At 45.6% G+C, this 23,757-nt stretch overlaps 1 protein-coding gene across 3 annotated transcripts in view; it reads right to left on the minus strand.

The window, feature by feature from the left end:
• The window catches only part of Abca1 (ATP binding cassette subfamily A member 1), a 125,496-nt gene that overhangs the window by 75,160 nt on the left and 26,579 nt on the right, over window positions 1-23,757 (minus strand). For 2 of the 3 annotated variants that reach the window (XM_032903924.1, XM_032903933.1), the window contains exons 1-3: window positions 17,987-18,099; window positions 14,285-14,426; window positions 13,128-13,246 (exon numbers count right to left, since the gene is read on the minus strand). In XM_032903924.1, coding sequence (XP_032759815.1) covers window positions 13,128-13,246; window positions 14,285-14,406 — 241 coding nt within the window. In that variant the 5' untranslated portion in view covers window positions 14,407-14,426; window positions 17,987-18,099. Of the gene's footprint in view, window positions 1-13,127; window positions 13,247-14,284; window positions 14,427-17,986; window positions 18,100-23,757 lie in introns of those variants that run through there. The other variant, XM_032903941.1, reaches the window with a different exon arrangement.

Consider the following 23,757-nt stretch of genomic DNA (forward strand, 5'->3'; position numbering starts at 1 on the left):
ATTAATCTTGGGTGAAGATGATGGATGGATGGATGGATGGATGGATGGATGGATGGATGGATGGATGATGGATGGATGGATGGATGGGTGATGGATAGACAGATAGATGGATGGGTAAATGAATGGGTGAGTAGATGGATAAATGGATGGATGGACGCATGCATGCATGTATGATGGATGGATACAAATGCATGAATCTAAAATTAGCTGATGTGACCTGGAACATGACCAGTTTTGAGGAGGTAAATTCGTTTGACAGGAGGAAGGGGAAAAACCAATCAGGACATGAATGTGAAACAGACTGGGTCAAGATGGCTCCGGTGTCCCTAAGCCTACTTGGTTTCATCAGCCCAAGTGAAGAGAAGCATCAGGTAAATAGCAGCCAGAAGCAGAGCAGGAATAAAACAGGGAAGCTGACACAGAGCTTGCCGCAGTGGTCAGGCTTGCAATCCCAGCTCCTCAGGAGGCTGAAACAGGAGGATAGCAAAGTCAAGGTCTTCTTGGTCCACAATAGGAGTTCAAGGCAAGGCTGGGTAGCCTTGTGAGAGAAAGGCTGTGGGTATGTCTCAGAGGTTTGAGCCCTTACCCAGCAGGCATGAAGCTCTGAGTTCCACTCCTAGTACCAGAAAGAATAAGTAAGAAAATAAGTAAACACACAAACCAAACAGAAATGACAAGAGCATCCTCCTCTCTGGGCTGACGGTGAGCATTAGGCGAGGAATGTACGTGCCAGCCGGGGGGGTCCTGTGCTGAGCTCCAGGCTCCATTCAGAACGTCTATTCTGATCCTGTTCAAGGACAGCCTCTCTCATTTGCTGAGCTGCTGTGTTCAAAATAGATAAAAAGAGAGAGGTGACTTTGCCAAGAACACTGAGATGCCAAATTCATGGCCCAATAAGGTGTGTCTGTGTGTACACATGTGTGGGCACACATACTTAAGTGTGTATTATGGATTTGCCTGGGTGAGATAAAACTATTTTTGCTTTTATTTTTCCTCCTGCTACAAGGTAAAGGAAAGGCCAAGGCTCACTCAAACGCCTGTTTGGAACTTCACAAAAAAAACGAATAAAAGCCAGGCCTAATAATACAGGCCTGTTATATTCCAGATCTCTGAGGTTCTGGGGCAGGGGGATTACAAAGCCAGCTGAAGCAACTTAACTCTTTTTCTCACAAAAAAAATGGGGGTGGAGGGACAGGCGGGGATATAGCTCAGGGGTAGAGTATTTTTCTAACATGCAGAAGCCCTGGGTTCAATCCCCGGTACTGCAAAAAAGAAAGGAGAGGAGAAAGGAATATGAAGACAGAGGGAAGAGAAAAAATAAATAAACCTAACGATTTATAGAGAATCGATGAAGGGATCTTATCTTCTGGCAATTGTAAGAATAGACACAGGTAGACGACCAGTAACAGACAAGTCATTCTAGGTAACACAACACAAAGAACACTTGGAGGGAAAGACAGTCACTCAGTTAACCCTAACCAAGTGAGTTGACATGGACCTGGTTTGTATTATCTGTGGAATGTGTGGTTGGAGAAAATGTTCTCTGAAAAATTCTATTCCGTGTTTCTGAGTGGAACACGGGGATCAGTTGATCCAGCACCAGAGACTCTTATCAGAAAGGCTGAACTCAAACACTTCCTATCTATGTATGAACCTCTTCTGGCCCCTTTCTTTGTTCACCCTTGGCCTCAGTTTCTTAGACATCAAAATGGAGTTAGGGCCAACAAGAAGGCTTAGCAAGGACAGCACCTGCCACTAAACCTAGCACCCCAATCTCAGTCCATGAAACTCATGTGGGGTGACTTCCAGAAGTTATCCTGTCCCTGCACCCCACTCCACCTCATATACATACAAAAGAAAGTGTACTGATGTTTTTAAAAGAAAATGGAGATAGTAACATTCATAAGTTGATGTAGAAAGCAATGATTAAGAATCTGAACGAGAAGAGTGAAGCTAGGAAGATGGTTCACTCAATAAAACACCTACTGGGCAAACGCAAGGGACTGCGTTTCCACCCCCAACATCAATGTCAGAAGTCATGAACCAGGCCTACAATCCCAGTGCTGGGGAGGTGGACATACGTGGAGACTTGAGGCTTGCTGGCCAGTTGGGGTAGCTCCAGGTTCAGTGATAAACCCTAAGTTCAATAGTTCAATACTGATGTCTGACCTCTAAACACACACACACACACACACACACACACACACACTCTCTCTCTCTCTCTCTCTCTCTCTCTCTCTCACTCATTGAAAATCAAGAGCTGGTTATGATTAGCTGGGAATATTTACATAACTGTGAACATCAAGAAAGACAGAAAGCTGTATCCAACAAAAGGCCAAAGGAGTTCTGGCACTACAATCCCTTCAGCATGAATCCAAGTATCTCATCTGCCCATCCCAGCTTCCTGATTGGCCTGAGAGGCAACCAGCCACCTGCCTGCCGCGTCCCAGGAGCTTTGGGCACAGTGAAGCAGGGCAAAGGGGAGGAGAAAGGGAAAACAAAATAAAAGGCTGGCATCTAAGAAAGAGCAAACAGATGAGATGCGTCTGTGGGCTGGGACAGAGTGAGACACAATCCTGGGTTTCTTGCTATTCATCTGGGTCAAGCCTCTACTCCCAAGCTAAGGAAACATACCACAGGCAGATAGAGGTTAAAGAGAAGCCTTAACTCAGTGGGGGCAGATGAGGGTGTCTTCCTGGCCTAGGACGTGACCCCTGCTTTCTCTCTCAACTGCCTTCTGGAACCCAGGAGCTGAGGAGGAAAAAGAGGAGGGGAGGAGGAGGAGGGTGGAGAAACAACAGAAGAAGGCAGAAGAGGAAAACCCTGGCAGCAGCCACCGGGGTTACTCTCGGTCAGTGCCCTCTCCAAGTCCCAGCTTAAGTTTCAAGATCTCTGCAGTCTTGTGCTCTATACAAAAGGAACCACAGCCATCAGCAGCTTGAGAAGTGGGTGGAGAAGACAAATGGGAAAAAGGAGAAGTAGAGAAAGCTGTGCCAGCAGCCCTGGCCTGCATACCCTTCTTAAATGGACCCCCTGGGTGGCGGCAGAGTCGGGTTAGAGGTCTACTAGTCCTGGCTCAGCCAACAGAGCAAAGGCTTGTGGGTGGGGGTAGGGGCTGGATGACAGTCTCGTGGTTTTATTTAGCCTATTTGATTAGTCTTATAAACAAGACTTTGGAATATTTTCAGCTACAAGGGGGCTGGAAATAACCACACCTGTTTATTAGTGGGTTGGATCCTTAGTTCCTTTCTGAATTTCATGTGGCTAAGCCTGGCTTTGAACTCCTCATTTTCCTACTTCCACCTTCCACGTGTTGCTATTATAAACACCATCATCCCCAGCTTTGGGGTCTCTGTTGCTTTGGTTGAGTTTGTGATGTACTTTCTTCAGGGGTGAGACGTCTCCAGAAGACTTTGTGGGGTGCTCTGGAGAGAAGGGAGAGCAGCTGGGTGGCTGTGCCCTGAGGTAACTGTTAGCGCGGCCGAGGATGAGCGAGACTGTGGGTATGCACGCCTTGAGGCCTCCCTGCTGGTCATGAAGCCCTGAAGAGATTTCTCTCTCTACAGTGATAGCTTTCTGAAGAACTCTAAAGAAACTTCAGAAGAAGCTTTGGAGTCTAATGAACCGGTGTCACATTTCGTTCCACATTAAATTCCAGAATTTACTTTGGAAGTCATTGTTCAGGCCCTCTGAGCTTCTGGGTTAAGAAAGCACTAATAACACCAAGCATGACTCGCACACAATGCACAATAAATTGGAAACTAAATACGTTCGAAATGCATGCTGATAAAATCATCATGACAATTAGGTGACCAGTTCCCAAAGACCGTGATGTACACCCTGAACCGTTTGGGGCAAACAGTATCACTGCCAAAAGCTTGTCTTTGTGGTACTAACAGAAATAGCACAACTTTAGACACCTACCAGTGCTAAGAATGAAATGAAAAAACCTAGTCAGTGCTTCCCAAAGACAGGAACGACAAAAGGGGTGTGGTATAACGTAATCCTAGCCCTTGCCATCCAAGAGGAGATGGGCATCAATTAAGAACAGAGCAGCCCTGTCTGCTGTTCGAAAATCAGTCACATTGAAATCAGAACTAGAAGGAAACACCTTTCCCTAGATCCATGCTCTAAGGCAGTAACTGACTGACAGGATAAGAATGCTGGGAAACTGGAGGCCTCCAAGAGAAATTGATCATCAGAGCAAAGTCCTCCCAGATGGGCTTATGATTTTTATGAAGCACTTTTTTAGAAGATTGAAGAGACACAGAGTGCATACATAGATACAAGCAAATACTCATAAGAATAAAAATAAACAATATAAATCTTTTTTAAGACCTTGAGGGGTGGACTCGATCTTCTGTCTCTTCTACCAGGTTAAAGTAAAAAATTCTTCCCCTCCAGGAGTGGGTAGCCCACAGCAGATACCAATGCCGCAGCACTCTGACCTTGGGCGTCCAGGCCCCTTAGAAACAATTTCTATTGGGTAAAATTACTGAGTCTTGGGTATTTTCTTTTGGAAGCTAGAATGGATTAAACAAATAAACAATGCCTTCCTAACAAGAAGGAAGTGGGAGAAGCTGCTAGAACTGGAGGTCATCTAGTAAGACTCTGAAAGGTAAGGAGTCAGGGAGGACTGTGGCTCTCACTGGCCAGCAGGTGGTGACAGCATGCAGGCTGGCAGAGAAAGCAGGAGGAAAATGAAAGGAAAGACTGAGGCACTAACACTGGTGCGAATGAGTTCTGAACCTAAGGAGAAACAAGAATCAGGAAGCCAACGGGAAAAACAAGAAGACAGCTGATAAACAAACAAACAAGCCACCACGCTTTGTGGAGAATCTTTTGTGAATACTGGAGGGATGCAAAGCACAGAGAGGGCGCTCAGAAGGTGGAAGGAGAAAAGAAGGAAAGGTCAAAAAGTAGGAAGAAACTAGTTAGAAGCAGGGAAAAACTGAATCTAACAGAAGGTGGCAGAGATGGGAAGTCTGGGGGAAGGGGAGAGTTTAGGCCACCCAGTTCTAGCTATGACTTTGTCTCTAACTGATTGAGACCAGCTGTAACAGGATGAAATTCCTGGGAACTTGAAAAACCCAGGAAACAGGGATTGGTGAAGCAGCTCAGAGGGGATGGAGCTGGGAGCTGCGGGGCAGACACAGGATCTCTAGAGCATGCTGGGTAGATAAGATAGCCAAACAGGTGAGTAGACCCTGACATCAACTTCTGGCCTCCTGAGTGCATCAGAGAGAAAGGGAGGGAGGGAGGGAGGGAGGGAGGGAGGGAGGGAGGGAGGGAGGGAGGGAGGGAGGGGAGGGAGGGGGACATACACAGAGAGACAGAGACACAGAGACAGACAGAGAGAAACACACAGAGAGAGATCCATAGAGACACACACACAGAGAGACAGAGACAGACAGAGAAACAGAGACACAGAGACAGAGAGTTGGAGAGAGAAAGACAGAGACAGACAACCAGGGAACAAGAGAAGGAAAGGAAGATGAACGTGCCAGTGAGGGACTGAGGTGGGACTCTTTCCAGGAAGGTTTAGGGAGAACTCTCATATGCATCCTGCACACTTCGCCTTATTTCTTCTAATGTCCAAAAGTAATAAACTTAGCAGGACATGGTGGCACTTTGAGGCAGGAAGCACGACTCGTATTTACAAAGCCTCAGACACATTTACACGGATCAATTTCCAGAATCTCTAAAACCAGCTTCCGAGAAAGGTATTGTTGTTATCCTTGTTTTTCCAAAGCAGGAAAGAGACCAGAAGGGAGTAGCTGGCTCAAGGTCACAAAACAAACCCGAGGCAAATGTAAACCCAACAACTTCGATTTCAAAACTCTTGTTCTTTCCATTCTACTAGCAACTAAGTGAATTGTGTTACCTTCTAAAGTCAAAAGCTGGTGATGCCAACCATGCTTCCCCGCACTGAAGTGAGGCAACGAGGGCATATGGTGTGGTGGAAAGATGTGGAACCTCCAGTCACACAGACCTGGACCCAAGTTACAACTCCATAGCACTGAGCAACAGATACAACCTTTTCAGACTCAGTTTTCTCATCAATAAAATGGGGACAATTAGTACTGATCTGCTAATGCTGCCTCAATGAACCAAATTCGGTAGCTCATTAAAAAAATATAAAGTTCCGCTCAGAAACACAAGCACATCAATATTCATTGAAGCTCTCTCTTCATAACAGCTAAGTTAGGGAACTTAGAACGGCCAAGTTAGGACGCTTAGGTGTCCAACAACAGAGAAAGAGGTTCAATATTTTTCAGCCATAGAGAACAAAGCTATGTCTTTTTTGAGAAAATACATATAATCAGAGGTTTGATTAATACTATTAATCGAATTAAGTCAGTCTCAGAAAGACAGATATTCTATGCTTTTCGCTCACTTGTGTGTCCTAGGCTTTACATAAATACATAGAACAGAAAGTAGAAGCACATTGTCTAGGAAAACTGAAGGAATGATGTCAGAGAAGGCTTGAGCCAAAGGAGAGGACAGGGTACTAGAGGAGTACCCTCAACACACAGAACATACCTGTGTAAGTATGGCCTTACATGACACAGGACCAAACATACAATGCATACATACCTATGTTCAGTATATTCTTTATGGCATAGGACCAAACATACTCTACATACCTATGAACGTACCCTTATATAACATAGGACCAAACATGCAATTTATTTATGTGAATACACCCTTATATGACACCAGACCAATCATACAAAGCATACCTATGTGAGTATATCCTTATATGACATGAAACGATGTCCAATGGATATATATTATCAGGGGAAAATCTTTTAATGCAAAATGTCATCGCTACCTTGCCCAACATTGTTTGTAGTCAGAGTCAATTGAACACTGCCTTTCGGTCCTTCCATGCAATCAAGGTGGGCGGGCTTGAAGCACAGTGCTCTCAGGGGGAACCAAACTCTATATCCAAGCTGCTCTCTGCCACCCACAGGGTAAACAAATCTCATACAGGAAAGGCAGGAGACATGTGACACTCTTGTCTGATGGTCACAAGTCAAGCTTTTGAAAAGGCAGCCTGATATGGTGGGGTAAGATGGCTTTCTGTAATTGAATGCAATTGTGTTTTCTATGCTTGTCTGGGTAAAGTTGACCTTTGATTTGATTTAGCTCGAACAATATTTCAACAGTGCACTGGAGCTCTGAGTCCCCTGACTACTGCTTGGCTGGAGCCAGGCCTCTGCCCTGGATAGCAACCAACAGCCCAGGCTCTGGGGCACAGCCTGGCTTTGACAGGTCTGGGGAAATATCCATGGAGGTAGAAAGGTTTCAAACTCTGAAAGTCTAAAACCTTAAGTCAAAACTTTCGACAAGCACACACAGGACGTGAATGACAATCACCCACGGATTTCACAGGCTTTCAATTTTGATGACATGCTGACACGCGTCATCAGATCTCACAACAAGATGACACACACGGGTGTCAGGTGTGAGGACAGAAGACCAGACGTTTGGGGCTGCAAACCCAACTTGAGCAACTGCCCTGATGAAACAAAAGGCAGAATTTCAGGCAAAAAAGGAGAAGTAGCTCTGAGTCACGAGATGGCCTTTAGAGAGAGGCCTGGGGAAAACGTGGTGACTGCTACATAGGAAGCTTGGACGTGAAGCCGGAAGGGAGGGAAATCTGACAGAAGCTCTTTTCCTTCCTCATCCCGGCCTGTCTGTATGTGTGTGGGGACCTCATAGGTGTCAAGGGCAACTCTCTCTAGGATGTACCAGCGAGGAAGTATGAAAGACTGAAATTCTAGTCCTGCCATCTGTTGCCAATGGTGGTTTCTCAGGCAAGGTACTTAGCCTCTCTGAATTTCATGTGCACAAAGAGAAATGGCCTACCTCCCATAAGTGTGCAAACACAGTGAATGAAGGAAGAGATCTGACACTTACTGTGTATCAGGTTGGTATGGGAAGGCCTTGTTCCTGTTGGCTCATTTCATTGCTGTCCCATCCCTGAGGAGGTGCTAGCATTAGCCCATCTTAAAGAAACCGAGGCACAGGAGTGTTACATAGTTACGCGTGGGTACAACTGATCAGCCACAGAAGCAGGACTTGAACCCAGCTCTTCTGTCCAGTTCAGGGGATATTTAAAAGTTGTTCATGGTTCATCAATACCTGTCCTCAAATCCCCGCCTCAGCCAACTTCCTTGCCCTATCACCACAACCACTATGCCTCCTGGAGCTCATGTCTCTGTGACTTTCAAAGATTAATGCAGAATCCAAGATCCTTATCAGGAGTTGTCAGTGTCAACAGACAGGCAAAACAGCATGGCCATTTTCCCTAAGCTAAAACTAGCATGGCTTTCAGGTGGAAACACGGATACCTGGGTCCAAGCCACAATGGAGAGGCCAAACCAGCTTTGTATTTTGAATACGTGAAAATGGAAGCCATGCCATTGCCTCAACATGACACCTAGCTAAAGAGACAGAGACAAACAGACGTATCTCAGGACGACGGCATGCACAAGATGGCCCTGGATCTTCTCCGGTCTCAACCTCAACAACCTGGGGGCATATTCAGTCCAGTCCTGGTTCTTTCTCGGAAAAGTTTTCAGGAGCTTCAGTGGTTCTGTACCCTGGAGAGAAAGCATCTGAAAAGCCCCTGAACAAGAGACTGGGGCAAAGAAAACAGGCTGCGAGCGGTCACCACAGTATGCACTGGTGGAAGAGGACAGAGGCTGCAGCAGACAATGCCTGACTTGAAAGAGCACAGCTCTCATGGACAGTGTCACTCCCATAGGCTGTGGAGCACATGCACACACGGGTACAGCTGTGAGGCCATCCCTCAACTGCCCTGGTTGCCTTTCCTTACCAACCACAAAGGACCAGAAAATAGTCTTCTATGGACCCCAAAGTACCTTCTGGACTTCCTTACTTAATGTGTATCAGTGTGGTTGCCACTTGGAACAGAGCCAGACACCTAGAGAGCTAAGAGCTAAGAGCTAGGAGCTAGAATCTTGGCTGAGTCCCATGCACACAACGGATCAGCTATCTGGCATCCAGCCATACCACAGAACGGATAGCCCTAGCCACACCACTCAGGTCATGCTTCAGCTGGAAAGAATGCAGAACTTCTACAGGACGCACACGAACCAGACAGATTGTCCCTAGATCAGCATAAGTAATGGTGAGCCTACAGGAGTCCCTGGGGGGGGGACTCACTAGACAAGGGTTTAACTAACTGTGAAGATGTGGTGTGCACAGAACACATGAAACTCAAGACGGATGACCAAAATGAGAAGGCTTCACTCCTTCTTTAAAAGGGGAACAAGAATACCCTTGGGAGGGGATAGGGAGGCAAAGTTTAGAACAGAGGCTGAAGGAACACCCATTCAGAGCCTGCCCCACATGTGGCCCACATATATACAGCCACCAAACTAGATAAGATGGATGAAGCAAAGAAGTGCAGGCCGACTGGAGCCGGATGTAGATCTCTCCTGAGAGACACAGCCAGAATACAGCAAATACATAGGCGAATGCCAGCAGCAAACCACTGAACTGAGAACAGGACCCCTGTTGAAGGAATCAGAGAAAGGACTGGAAGAGCTTGAAGGGGCTCGAGACCCCATATGAACCACAATGCCAACCAACCAGAGCTTCCAGGGACTAAGCCACTACCCAAAGACTATACATGGACTGACCCTGGACTCTGACCTCATAGGTAGCAATGAATATCCTAGTAAGAGCACCAGTGGAAGGGGAAGCCCTTGGTCCTACCAAGGTGGACCCACAGTGAACGGGATTCTTGGGTGGAGGACGGCAATGGGGGGAGGATTGAGAGGGGAACACCCATATAGAAGGGGAGACGGAGGGGTTAGGGATGTTGGCATGGAAACCAGGAAAGGGAATAACATTTGAAATGTAAATAAGAAATACCCAATTTAATAAAGATGAAAAAATGTGGTGTGGGGGGAGGAATGGAGAGAGAGGGAGAGAGAGAAAGGGGGGGAGGGAGAGAATGAATGAGAATGTCTTAGACTGTGAAGATGCTCTACCCTGGAAAAGCCAGAATCCTTAGCCCCCAGCATAAAGAAGCACTTCCCAGCCTCAGGTCCAGTAGTTAGCCCTGAAGACACAGTAACTCGCATCCAAGGCAAATGGGACAAGGAGCAGACACTGAGAGAAGGTAGATCCCCAGGAAGACAAGCTCAGCAGGAAGCAGGCATGAGCATGTTCGCTGCTTATCCCTAAGCAGAGCCTTGTAAGTAGCTCAAAGGGAACCGGCAGCAAGGGCACAGCCAACGTAGCAGGCCAGACACCATGTTCTCTGACAGTGGGTGACAAGCCACCAGGAAGGACTGCTTTGAGGCTCCTACTCTCCCCATCCCTGGGGGAAAGGCCAGAGTCACCAAGACCTGGGCTCAGAGAAGCAGATGTGGTAAGCCCAAGGCCAGGGACAGAGGGAGACCGTGGGGGGATGGCTCTCCCTAATGGGCAGGGGCATCCTCTCCATCCCCAGTGCGTGGAATCCGTGTAGTGCTTGCCTAACCTCTTCAGATTTTAGAATACCTATCTGTGAGTCAACACATAGCTAGGTCCTGCTCGGGGACCTCAGAGAGGGTCATGAGAGAGAATATCGACCTCTGCAGTACATGTTATTCCTCTGAACTCAGATTAGCACACCCAGGGAAATCACTGTGGGAGGTAAAGTGGGGGAAAGAGACCCAAGACTGACTTAGTATGAATGTGGAGCCTTCGGGGCCTGGTTTGCACAAGGGTAATGGTTCCACAGTTACCTGTGCTGTGTAGCGCACTTACACTTGACAATATCAGGTGAGGAGAGAGGGCATGGTATTTATCAGACTCGCTTTCACTGCCCTCTCTAAAGATGCTCTCAGGCTTACCAGGCATGGCTACCACGCTGCTGCTCAGAGCACAGCCACTGCCATGGACTCTTCATGCCCTGAATAGGCTACGGCCCTGTGGGTAACACAAACTACCCCTGTACGACAGGTGTCCCCCTCCCAGGACCTACCCAGACTCTAAGCTGAAGCATCATCAAGTCATTTAACCAGATGTCAAACGTTAGACCATGACACTTAAGGACCAGACAAAGCGAGCAACTTGTCAAAGGCCAAACAGCCAGGAGCAGGAGGGAAGTGATGTATTTCTGACTTACTGTGTGCCACCCTCATGCTCACAAGGCATCTACTATGTCCAGACACATGTCAGATTTGCACCTTAGGAATTACCATATTAATGGTGTAAGATCTCATTATACTGTATGTGATATAATATCATTATAATTAATCCAAGAAATTATGTCTCAGAAACATTGAACGTTCCGTCTGAGGTGTCCAAGACTTGAAAATAATTGCATCGAGAGCAACGCTGGATGCTCTTAGAAAGGGCTCAGGTTGTGTTTCCAATACCTCCATGGCATCTCTCCACAACCTGGAACTCAGTTCCAGGGATTCCGACGGCCATGTCTGGCCTCATGCATATCACGAACATACACAGTGTACACATGAACATGCAGGCAAAAATATTCTCACACATAAAACAAAATAGATAAATCAAAAAAGAATCCTTTAGAAAAAGATTCATGACTCATCTTTTAAATGTTACCTCAGGTGTCAAAGACTGTTTTGACTCTAGATGGGTCTCGGACTGTACCCATTTTCAATAAGAAGAGATAACCCCTAAGGCACTGGGTAACTTATTCACAAAGTCACACGGTAATGCACACCGGCACTTTTTGTCTGCACTACCCTGTTTCCTGGTGGTAGAAGAAATAACCCAATTCCACTGCATGACAATCTGAGGCCCTCTGTGACAGAAAATGCCTAGCCTTGACCAGAGGCCGCCAGGGGAAGGAAGCAGCACTAGCTGATCTGGCTACACAGATCGAGCTCCTCACAGGTGATCAGGGACCAGAGCATGCCCACACCTCCGTACTGAAGCCACAGCTCATCTGTCTGGGGCCATGGAGTCCACACAGCAATGCCTCTTCTTAAGAACCGTGTGTGTGTGTGTGTGTGTGTGTGTGTGTGTGTGTGTGTGTGTGTGTGTGTGTGTGTGTGTGTGTGTGTAAGAGGCTTGTGCATGTTAGTGCAGTGCCCTTGGAAGCCAGAAGAGACCAGTAGACATCCTGGAGCTGGAGTCACGGGCAGTTGTGAGCCACCCAAGGTGGGTGCTGAACTTGGGACTAAACTTGGGTCCAAGCCCTGGTCATTTCTCAGCTCTCCGGCTCCCTGAAATGCCTTTTCTCCCACCCGAGGAAAGCAAGCTCTCACCAATCCATGTCAACAACAGCACTTGACACCACTACTTCTCTCACAAACTGGGGAGAGAGGCCTTTCAGCAAAGGCTAGACCAGTCCATCTCCTCATAAAATGTCAAAAATATGTAAAAAGACTTTCCTGGAGCAGCGGCCACTGTTGGCCCAGAATGAGAGGAGTACTTCATCATCGGCATAGTTTAAAACAACAGCGCTTTCTGAAGGCTTGCTGACGGCTTCTCAGTCATCGCTGTGCAAACCGTTATTGCCAGTGAATATCCAACACTGCCCCTCCCCCCGCTAGCAGGCCGCTGCCCAGGGGACTGCCACAATCTCTACAGCCAAAGTCTTGGTCAGCAAATTGTATGTTCCCCAGACACTTCCTCAGTGGCGTGCCAGGAACTAACTGCCCAGCTACTTAGCAAATCTGAGGTAAAGCGTGTACTTTTTCAAGATCAGAATTCAAATGCCTGTGAGGCTTATCCAAATGGCTAGTTCCGGAGGAAGAAGAATGAGTTTCCCTTTAGAAAACAGGTGCCTGACTTTTACTTACCCATAACAAGTTAGAACTCTAACCGCTCTCATATGCACAGAAATATCTCATCTATAAATCCGTCTATGCATGGAAATCCTATGGGCAGTTCAAAAAGGCCCTTGGCAGCAAATTGTGCTCCAGCTGGCCCTAATGGTCAGCCTGTAACGTTCTGGCTGGGGCCTGAACTGTCTGGGGCAACCAGCTTCTCTAGGTTGGTTTCCAAATATTCCTTCAGGGAAGACCAGACATCCAGCCACAAGAAGAAGAAAGACACTTGGGGACAAGCTAGAGAGCAATGTCCATTTCTGGATGCCTGAGTGGAAGGGTTTTGTTTACCTGAGTTGGGATGCTTGATCTGCTGTAATGTTCTCAGGACCTTGTGCATGTCCCTAATGCTGGTGTCCTTTTGGCTGTACAAAAGAATCCTCTGAGCATCTGAGAATAGGCGGGACACACTGTAAAGGGAACAAGAAGAAATAGAAAAGGCCTGGGTTAGGCCAGCTATCTCTCCCCGGCCTGGCCTCCCTACTCCCTAGCCATCACCCCATCCTCTGGCATGAGCTCACATGTGGATGCAAATGAGCATGCGTGTGTGTACACACCGTGTACACACACACACACACACACACACACACACACACACACACACACACAAGGCTAATGTCCATAATAAGCCCATGCCTATATCCCAAGACATACTTAATGATTCATAAAACATTTTCATTTATTAAAAATGTGAATTAGAAACATATATAACAAGAATGCACATACAGTAATGAGTTTGCTCACTACATTCATCTGTATACTAACAGTCTGATATGTTTTAATATTTTTGTTATGCATGAAAGTGCCAATGCAAACCTCCAAAACATTAGAACATGGCCCTGACTGTCCAACCGTGGCACTATCTCCAGGCGGCAGCACATCCTACAGTCCCTGGTCCACTCTAACTCTCTGACTCTGCACATCTGGGGCATCTTCAGCATCTCATCTGGAAGATGCACACTATACTCATCATCCCAGCGTTAGAGCCAGGAGCCAGGAACACAGACACTAAGAAAGCACCAACGTGCTTCCCACTCAGGGGCGGAAAGACCTGTCAACAGCAATAACACTGCAGTCATTCCAGCGGTCAGAGCAATGACCTGAGAACAGAGGACAGCACACTCCTGCCCTGGGCTCTGAGGTGCTGGAGAACCCAGACCCTTCCTGTGCCATGCCTTGGCTCCTAGAAGAAGAGCCGTAGGAGAGGAATAGTAGAGAGTCTGAATAAGTAGATCAGATGGAGCTTGCCGAGTCTCACGGAGGCACTGACTTTGAGTAGACAGCATTCAATCACACAATCACAGTGACTCTTAAATCCCATGGTCTTAAATCCTGGTGGCAATTCCCCCTCCATTCATTCTGCAGGCTTCTCATGCAAACCTCTCCAAGAAGGGAAGGATAAGTATTAACTGGCAAGTTTTGGAAAGAAAATCTGATCTGGTACTTACATGGACTTGTTAAAGTTTCCAACAACACCGGGAGCCTCGCCTGGAGTTGGATAACGGAAGCAAGGGTTATTGGCATTACAGATAATCCCCTGGACCCAGGGAAGGGTTCCTGCAGAAGGCATGGCTTTATTTGGAAAGTGACCTGTTGAAATCGAGAAGAAAACACAGAGAAAACATCAAACCTTTGATGTAATTTTAACACGGTCCTCTCACACCTGTGTGTCTTATTCACCATGCCCTAGATTTATTAATGTTATTTATAGAAGTGCTTTGACTGATACAGGTATGTGCACATGTGTATGCCTGATAACCATGGAGGCCAAAAGAGGTCCGTAAGCCCCCTGGAACTGAAGTTACAGACAGTTGTGAGCCACTGTGTGGATGCTGGGAACTGAACTCAGGTCCTCTGGAAGAACACGCAGCCAGTGCTCTTAACTCCTGAGACACTGCTCCAGCCCCTCACCATGTCCTAGAAGACCTGCTTCCTCTGAAACAGGAATCTGACATCAAGTAAGGATGACAATGGTTCTATCTGGCATCACCTGTAGGTTGGGATTCATGATCCCAACCTCGGGAATGTAGTAAATGGGATATATCAGACCATGGACACCAAGTACTTGGCAAGCAGCATGTGCTTGGTCCCCATCAGCCTCACCTCTAAGTGACACAGAAGGACCTGGGCAGTGACCTAATCAGCTCCCTCACACTGCAGCTGGTGAAGAACTCAGAGATGCTCATGGCTGGGGATAGAAAGTTCATCTTCAGGATCCCAACCCATGCCTCTCCCTTCCAGCTGTGGCCGTCACCATCACCTCACTCTCCTCAGACTCCTCTTGTTCCTGCCTCCCTGGCAAAAGTCTGTCAACCTCACTTCCTCCAACAGCCCAAAGGTTCACCAACAGCACCTCAGAAGCATGCTCCCTTGAGATCGAAGTCAACTGTCGAACTATCTCAGTTTTCCTGTTCCTCTCTCACTCATCGATAAAATGAGGCCACCTCCACCAGGTCACTCCTCCCCCTTTCTCTTACACATTTAGTAGTTTCTTACAAACAATGATTGGCATGTCTGGGTGAGGTCAGAGTCTTCAAAAGCACAGGTAGGTCTGTAGCGAGGATCTACAAATATTGTTTATGGGAATCAAGGAAAACGTTGCACTCCCGCCAGGGGTTGTTATTCCAGGGGCCTGCTCATGCTGAGGCGAAAAGGTCTTGGCTCCGGCTCTCATCGTATGCTCAGTGTGATCTGAAGATCTGGCAAGCATTCAGAACCATGGCTCTAGGTAACGACTAGCTGGTATCGTCACAGATCTTGGAGCCAAACCAATAGAGATTTACACCTCTGTCCCTGCCATGTGCGAGGCCCAGACAAGCCAATCTCCAAGCCAATCTCCAACGCCTCGTGTTCTCACCTGTAAAACGCTGATCACAGTGCAAGTGGTGTTACAGGAGCTCTTATCAGTCAGGCGGCTTGTGATTCTATTTGTATTTTTATGAGACAAAGTTTCACTCTGCAGCCCAGGCTGGCTTAGAAGGTGGAGCACTTTTACAGAGGGCCCAGCACAAGGTAAAGGCTCAGGAATCATCAAATTAGAACTTCTGAGGCATCGTGTAGTGCCATAGTGTGGCTCGCCATTGTGTGGTGTGCTCCCCTAGCTGTTGTGCATAGGGAACAGAAAGCTCTTTCCATCTCACAACCGTTACTCTTCGCCCTTTTGTTTTCCAGTCAATATGCTTGCTAATAGAGACTACCCGAAAGTCAACCAAAGGCTGAGCTGCACCTCACTGTATACATTGGTACTGGAAACCTTTCAATCTTTGAAAACTTCTATCCCTATTCCAACCAGAGGCAACAAGGAAGGGTATGACAAGATCTGGCCCCCATGGGCAGTCTCTGTAGGGACTCTGGCCTGTTGAATGTTTACTCAGCTAATCTCTCTATCTCCCTGTTAACAGTTCAAGGAAAACCAAACACAGCCCCTTGCCTAATGAGCTGCCTCTCCTCACTCAGTGGAGATTTATATAACCCAACCAAGTACTCCAAGGACCACGGGATTCTCCTCGTTCAAACTGCAGATGCTCGCCCTAAGGACAGGCGAGTATAGGTCAAAAGCAGAGATGGAAGAGATTTCTATAACCCAACCTTTCCTTCCACTGGGCAAGCAAAAACCCTTCCTTGTATGCTGCACCCCATCCTCTGAGCAAATAGAATGACAGACAGACACTGGTGTCCAGGACGCCGGTCAAATAATGTAATGGACATCAAAAAGCCAGAGGACTCATGAAGACCTTGAGGACTCTGACCTGGACTACAAAGATATACAGAGAAGAATTTCACACTAGCCCTCTGTTCCCAGAGTAGAGGCATATATATGTCAGCAAGCTTCCCCTTAGCTTTCTGCTCTGCTGTTTTAACTGAAGAAATCAGAAAGTTATGTCCGAGGGAATGCATCCTAGGCATCTGGGTGTAACCTGAACATATAGGATGTCTATCAGCAAACGTGTATGTAAGTGCATGCTGTTACATGTTATGTAAGAGATGGGAAGGTGACCAAGGAACGAAATCGAAACGGTAACTGTGGCCTCAGTGCTGTCTTGGAAGAAGACAAACTTCTAAGCCTGCAGGGCTGTCGGAGCTGGTGAGTGCTAAGACAAGGGTGTGGGACAGAGAGCTTTTGTTCCCAGCTAAAACTCCTACACAAATGCTAATTCTTTGGACCTTTTAAACTGTTGTTCCATCTGTCCACCGAGCACAGCCAGACTGTAAAATGGTCATTCTGGCAAAAACAGTGCAAATTAGGTTTTGCTTTTATAGAGAAGCTAAAAATCACTTGTTCATGGTGACACACAGGGTGTCCAGGCTGCCTTCAAAACGCCATGAGTGAGAGCCAGGTGGCCTGAACTGTATTCCACGTCTACTAGATATGTACATCTGGGCAAGTCATTATAGGTGGGTGAGCCCCAGTTTAACTACCAAGAAATTAAAGCAAATGATAATAAAGTCTACTATAAAAGACTGTTGAGAACGAAATGAAATGTTATGTTAGACAAACTGAGATGTTCTACACAAAGGCCATGAATGCTCTAAGAGCTGGGAAGGTGGCTCAGTGGTTAAGCCCACAAAGTGCTCTTGCAGAGGACCTGAGTTGGGTTCCCAGAATTCACATCAGATGGCTTACAACTGCCTGCAACTCCATCTCCAGGAGGTCTGACACCTCTGGCCTTCCCGGGCACCTACTCCTGTGTACATACCCCCACACAGACATATATGCATACCTTCTTTAGAAAGTATGTGTTCCAACATATGTTCCATGATTTTCTACCACGGGTTAAAAGACGATGCAAACAAAAGGACCACAAGAGGGAACAGGATACTGGCATTTGAAACATTACCGCAGGGTGATTTTTAACCATCACTTTCTGACCCTGAGGCTATCTTATTATCATGATTTAAAAATATGTAAGATTATTATCATTACTGTCTTCATCATTTAACTCCAGAGTTCATGCCCTAACCAAAAACAAAACAAAACAAAACAAAAAAATAAAATAAAAAAAAATAAAGTAAAAGCCAGATTTTCTGTTCCAAGCTATTTGTGGTGTTTTCCCGTAGACAGCATCTTTGAAAAGGTTCAATTGAGATTACATTCACTCTGGATCTCGCTGGCCATCACTGAGTCACAGGCGTGGTCCATGGATACTCACACTCATGTTGTTCATAGGGTGGGTAGCTCAGGCGGACAGAGATCAGGATCAGGAAGATAAAGAGAGGCCAGGCCACTTCCAGTAACAGCTGACACTAGAAAATAAGACACAATAGCATGAATTTTAAAAGATAACATGGTAGCCAACTGCTACTGGACTCTGAGAAACCCACTGAGAAATTCAGCAATTGACTGACTCCAGGCATGTCAGACCTCCTTCACTCTCCAGGATTTAAGGACACTGAATTGTGTGTGAGCTCCTGGAACACCCCTCTCCACACCTGTGTCTTCTTCAAGGCTGTAGCAATGGTTGCTGCCTACTTCTCCAGGCTCCCTTCTACCCAGGCTTCAAGAACCAACCACGATACTTTCCCCTGAGCCAGGAAGCCCTTCTCCTATGCCCACACCCCCACAAACCTCAATAGTTCCTCTGCCCCCACCACTAGCTTCCACACAGCACTCTTAACATCTATCTCAATGGGAACACATTTCATCACAGAAAACAGTCTTATAAACTACGGTTTGTCATGATCTCGATATTCCTGTCTATGAAGAGATCAGAAGTAAACCTCTCTGGATAACTGGTACTTTGGAGTATTAGGGGCATTTGGATTTTTTGCTTTGTTTTGTTTTGTTTGTTTGTTTGTTGTTTGTTTGTAACCTTGTTTGGTTTTCCTAGTTTAAATAAGTAACTTTGAATTTTCTAAGAACTTCGTTATGGCTTCACATCAAGCTCATTTTCGAATCTTTGGGAAGGAACTGCAACAAGATGGTAGCTGTGAAGGTTCCAGAACAAAACCATGACATTTCTATGCTTCCTTTGTCTTCTTTTAACTTTTCCATAATGAACCCCGGCTACCACAAACTATAAAGAACAGTTTACACAAAGAGCACATTAAGATAGAAAATGGCCAGGATCATGGAAGAAAAGACTAACCTTACTAAAGATGTCTGTTAATAACCCCCAGAGAAGCAGCAAAACCTCACCATTTGCAAACCTTTTCTCTTTTCTTTCCTAGAAAATGTATTTCCCACACCTCTGGGAGAGGGTAATGGACACGGATGGCAAATCATGACACCACACTACTCTTATTGTCCATTACACCTCTGTAAACTGGTTAGGGGTGGGGAGTGGGGATGACTTTCCACCAGAGAACACAGCCTGGATTCCCTAAACACTGAAAATTACTTCCCTACCGGTAAGGCCGGAGCCCTTCCTCTGAGATCCGGTACACTCTGCCTTTATCAGCGAGTGGCACAAGAGCTGTGTTTACACACGAGCTTCTCCCCTCTGTTACTATGTTCTCAGTAAGTCTGCAACATGGCAAGGGCTAAACACAACATGGTAAGCATGTATTGGGTAAGAGAGTGCACTGAAGTTTTCAAAATCAGAAAGATGGAAACAAATATCAGCTGATCCCTCTGGGAAAGAAGTTTGGCAATATGCAGTCCAAGCCACATTTATCCCTTTGCCCAAGCATAATCTTCCTGGGAATATATCCGAAAGAGCAAAGTTAAAACAAAACAAAAACAAAATAAAACAAACAAACAAAAATACCCAAACCCAAAAAGCTGTATACATGATTTGAAATGCTATAACTGTAAAGTGTTGTAAACAAACAACTTAATCATATAGCAAAGGAGAAACAGTTACATTAGCATATATCTAATGATAGATCCAATGGGCAATAATATATTGCTTGGTCACTATAGCGACATTTATGAAACATAGCTCTCACTAACCAAGAACACAGGACACAGAGCCCAATACATTCTAAGCCTACATCTTTAGGAATAAAGCTTCTTCTAATGACATGGCTATGGATGAATTAAAGAATAATGAACCCTGTAAAGTATAAAATTAAACTGAGAATATACAAGTCATTTGTCTTGAGCTCTGACGCCACTATTTCAACTAACAGGATCAACAGGAGCTGCCATTTATGGAGAGCCTGATATGTACCAGGCTCATTCTACATGGTTAGCTTCCTTAATCCTCAGAACATCATTGTGGGTGTGGAACTGCCATTCTTCCCATTTTACACTGAAAAGTCTACTGCTTGAGGAAGGGCAAGCCACAGCAGTAGTCAGGCAGAGCCAAGACCAGCGGCCAGTTGTACTTGACCCCAAAGGTCACATGAAATTCTATTTGACAATGACAGGGATCTCCAGTAGAAAACAATTAAATCTTCCTACACTGCATAGACTAAAAATGTCTACATGTTCCACAGACACAAGATGAATTAACTCTCTAGGCGGGTAACAGTTATAGCTAATACTGAAGTGATTTTTTGTGACTCTTGTCCCCAACAGTTAGTTCATGAAGGTTGCAATGACACTATTTCATAAGTGAAGAATGGGGTTCAGAAAAACTATGAACCACTGGAACCCAAATCTTCATGCCTAAATCTGTACAGGACTCACCAGACTGCCTCTCACAGTGCTACGCTAGAGACACATGTTCTAATTCATCACATATAGGGGCCAGTAAGCAAGACTTGTGTTCAGGACACCTCTGTAGCCCCACACTTAAGACCGGCAAAGCATCATGTGGTCAGAATATGTTCATCCACTGAAAGAATGAATGCTTCCTACCACAGTTCTGGCAACAAAGCACCAGAAGAAAATCTAATGCATCATTTGCAGGAGGTGAAGGCAGAATTTGTAACCAGATCAGGGAAAGAGATATGAAGGAAACTGACAGTGCTAATCATGATAGCCAATTTGCACAACACCCACAACATAACACACACACACACACACACACACACACACACACACACAGTCTTTTATAGTCAGACATCCAAATTAGGACTATTACTGTAATACTCACTTTACATACAAGAGAACTGAGGCTGATTAATAAATTACCCAAGGATATTGGTATATGAAAGAGCTTAGACTCAAAGACAATCTCACTTAAGGGCCTCTTCTCTTCACCATTAAGCACACCAATTTCCTTTAGCTCCTGCCCCTTTCCCTTACCATGTTGAACATGTAGACTCCTTACCTTTCAAAGCTTCTACTAAGCTGAGCACTAATTGGATGGATGGATGGATGGATGGATGGATGGATGGATGGATGGATGGATGGATGGATGGATGGATGGATGGTTGGATGGTTGGATGGAGACTCTGCACACAACATTCACATCACCAAAATCAAGGAGCTCACAAGAGATACGATTTAATTATGCTTCTTTACCCTATGCCTCCAGAACTATTTTTGTGTCTAACCATCAAACCCACACCTAAGCTCAGAACTTTATGTATTTCCACATTCCCTCCCTCTAGAAACTAAACTTGACTTCTCCAGGGATGCTATTCTAGATCTACTAATCAAAGTCAGGCTTCTCCTCGTCTCTAACTTACCATTTGTCCTAAAGGGAGTGAATAAAACAGCTTAGGGACAAAGGTGGTACTTGTGCCTTTAGACAATCCTACTGAAAACTCTTGAAAGTCCTTCATGGCTACACCAACTCCGTGTCTTCCCACCATGTAGTGGCAATGGTAGGAACTGTTGTATTCAAGAAGTGATTGTCATTGAAGTCACAGCTGTCTGAGGGAATCCCAGAGCACACATGTATTCCCTTCTAACTCTCCATCTCTAACCCGAGGATGAGCAACGGGCACACCTGCATGAGGACTTCTCAGTAAGACACCTTTGGCTTTGAAGGACAGCTAGTTGTTAGCAGTTCTACTACAAACTATGTTGTGTTTAGCAGCAACGCCCTTGCCTTCTACCTCTCAATCCCAGTAGCACAGGCACACTTGAAATTGTGCCAATGAAATGTCCTAGGATGGGGGAAGAGTCATGCCCTCAGTTGAGAACTGCTGCTGTGAAATTCTGAGAAACAAACATTGCTTCCAGTAAATGATGCAGCTTATAACCAAGCTTAGCAGCAATGACGTCATCGTAAGAATCCATAAGCACCAAACCATTTTTGCGTTTTCATTTAGGGCAGTGCCAAACCGCACACACTACAGATGTTCACTGTCCACGTGGATATTCACACTTAACTTTTGTTCCGGGTTGCAGAAGCTAATACACTGCATCCCAGTCACCGCACAAGTGCACTTAGCTATCGAGCCTAAGGATATAGCAGTGATGGTCTTACCTTCAAGATTTATCCTTATTAATTCAAGGTTTTAGGGTGGTTCGAGGGTTATGTTTAAAGAACACAGAAAGATCAGTGGAATAAAGTTTGGCCCTGGGAAAAGGTCTTCTGAATAACAGTAGTCAAAAGATAAAAACAAACAAAAACATTATTCTATGTTTGAAAACTGAAGTGATTGTTTCTTACACTGAGCTACAGATGCTGGGGTTGGATGGAGCAGAGACAAAGAATCAGAGAGAACAGACACCAAGAACAAAGAGAGGGAAATATGCTTTCTGTCTGCAGCATAGTCACTAATCCAAGAAATATGGCAGAATTAACCAAGATGAATTGGAAATGTGGTAAATTAATCAGAACCAACAGAAAGCCTTCTAATAACAGTGTCGTATACACCTTTAATGATTATCTAAGTTGATACAATGTGGGGCAAATAAAAAACATTAATGACAGTGGGAAAACTCATTAACAAACAAACGGAAACCTTATATAATGGTTGAGTATTTTCAAAAGCTAAAGGGGAAGTTGGACAACTGGTTGCCCAAACATCAGGCTGCTCACCAAAGGAAGACTTGTGCCAGGTAACTAACTCTACGGTTACCACCCACTGTCAACCTGACTGGATGAAGAAATGTGGAGGAGCTGGGCGGTAGTAGCACACACCTTTAATCCCAGCACTTGGGAGGCAGAGGCAGGTGAAGCTCTATGAGTTCGAAACTCTATCTTGAAACCCGTACCAAAAAAGGAGGGAATTAAAGAGACACAGCTTTTCGTGTACCTGAGAGGGTATTTCTAAGAGTCTTAATTGAGTAAGGAAGAGATCCACTCTAAATATGGGCATCATCACCCAATGGACTGAATATAAAGAGGGAAAGACATTCATCCCTTGCAGCTCCCCGATGCAGATGTATGCGACCAGCCACCTTCAAACTGCAAGCCAAAATAAATCAGTCCTTCTGTAAACCGCTTCCTGTCAGGCGTTTGAGGAACCCCTCAGCAATGAGAAAGGTTACACAGCAACCAACACGCGTCAAATCTCCAAATGAACAACTTCAGAAATGTCCCTATGTGGACAAGGTTTTATAAATGTCCCGAAAATAAGTAGGAAAGGAATTACTGTTTTACAAAGTTTACAGGCATGGTGTGAATATGAAATTACGGATTTAACTTGATCTGTCCCTGATGTCAAAGACTTCATCATATGTGCAAAACTTGAAGTGAAATCTTCAAACCTAATCAGTTCAAAGCCAGAGGGAAGGACAATTTATAAGCCATACCTATCCCCTGGAACTCTAAAGCCTGATGCAAAACCACTCAGAACCCTCGTAATGACTGTTAAAACTGGCCCGTCTTTTGGAAGGACATCTGATCACACACTTCAAGGGCCACTTCATCTTGTCCAGTATTCCTACTCCTGAGATCCTAGACTAATGAACCAACATAACAGTAAGAAAGTGCTGTAAGCATACGACCCTCAGAAGATTTCACTTGAAACAGCAAACACCAGGTACAAGCTAAATGCTGCCGATAGGGTTTGAGCTTATAGACCTGCACTGTTGGCTTCACATATAGCTCTCTGGGATGCCAATGACATCATTCTACATTAGACTGACAGCCAGAAGATCCTACACCTCTCTTACTAACTTACCAATGGTGTG

Source organism: Rattus rattus, chromosome 1 (assembly GCF_011064425.1).
Source record: "Rattus rattus isolate New Zealand chromosome 1, Rrattus_CSIRO_v1, whole genome shotgun sequence".
NCBI lineage: Eukaryota > Metazoa > Chordata > Mammalia > Rodentia > Muridae > Rattus > Rattus rattus.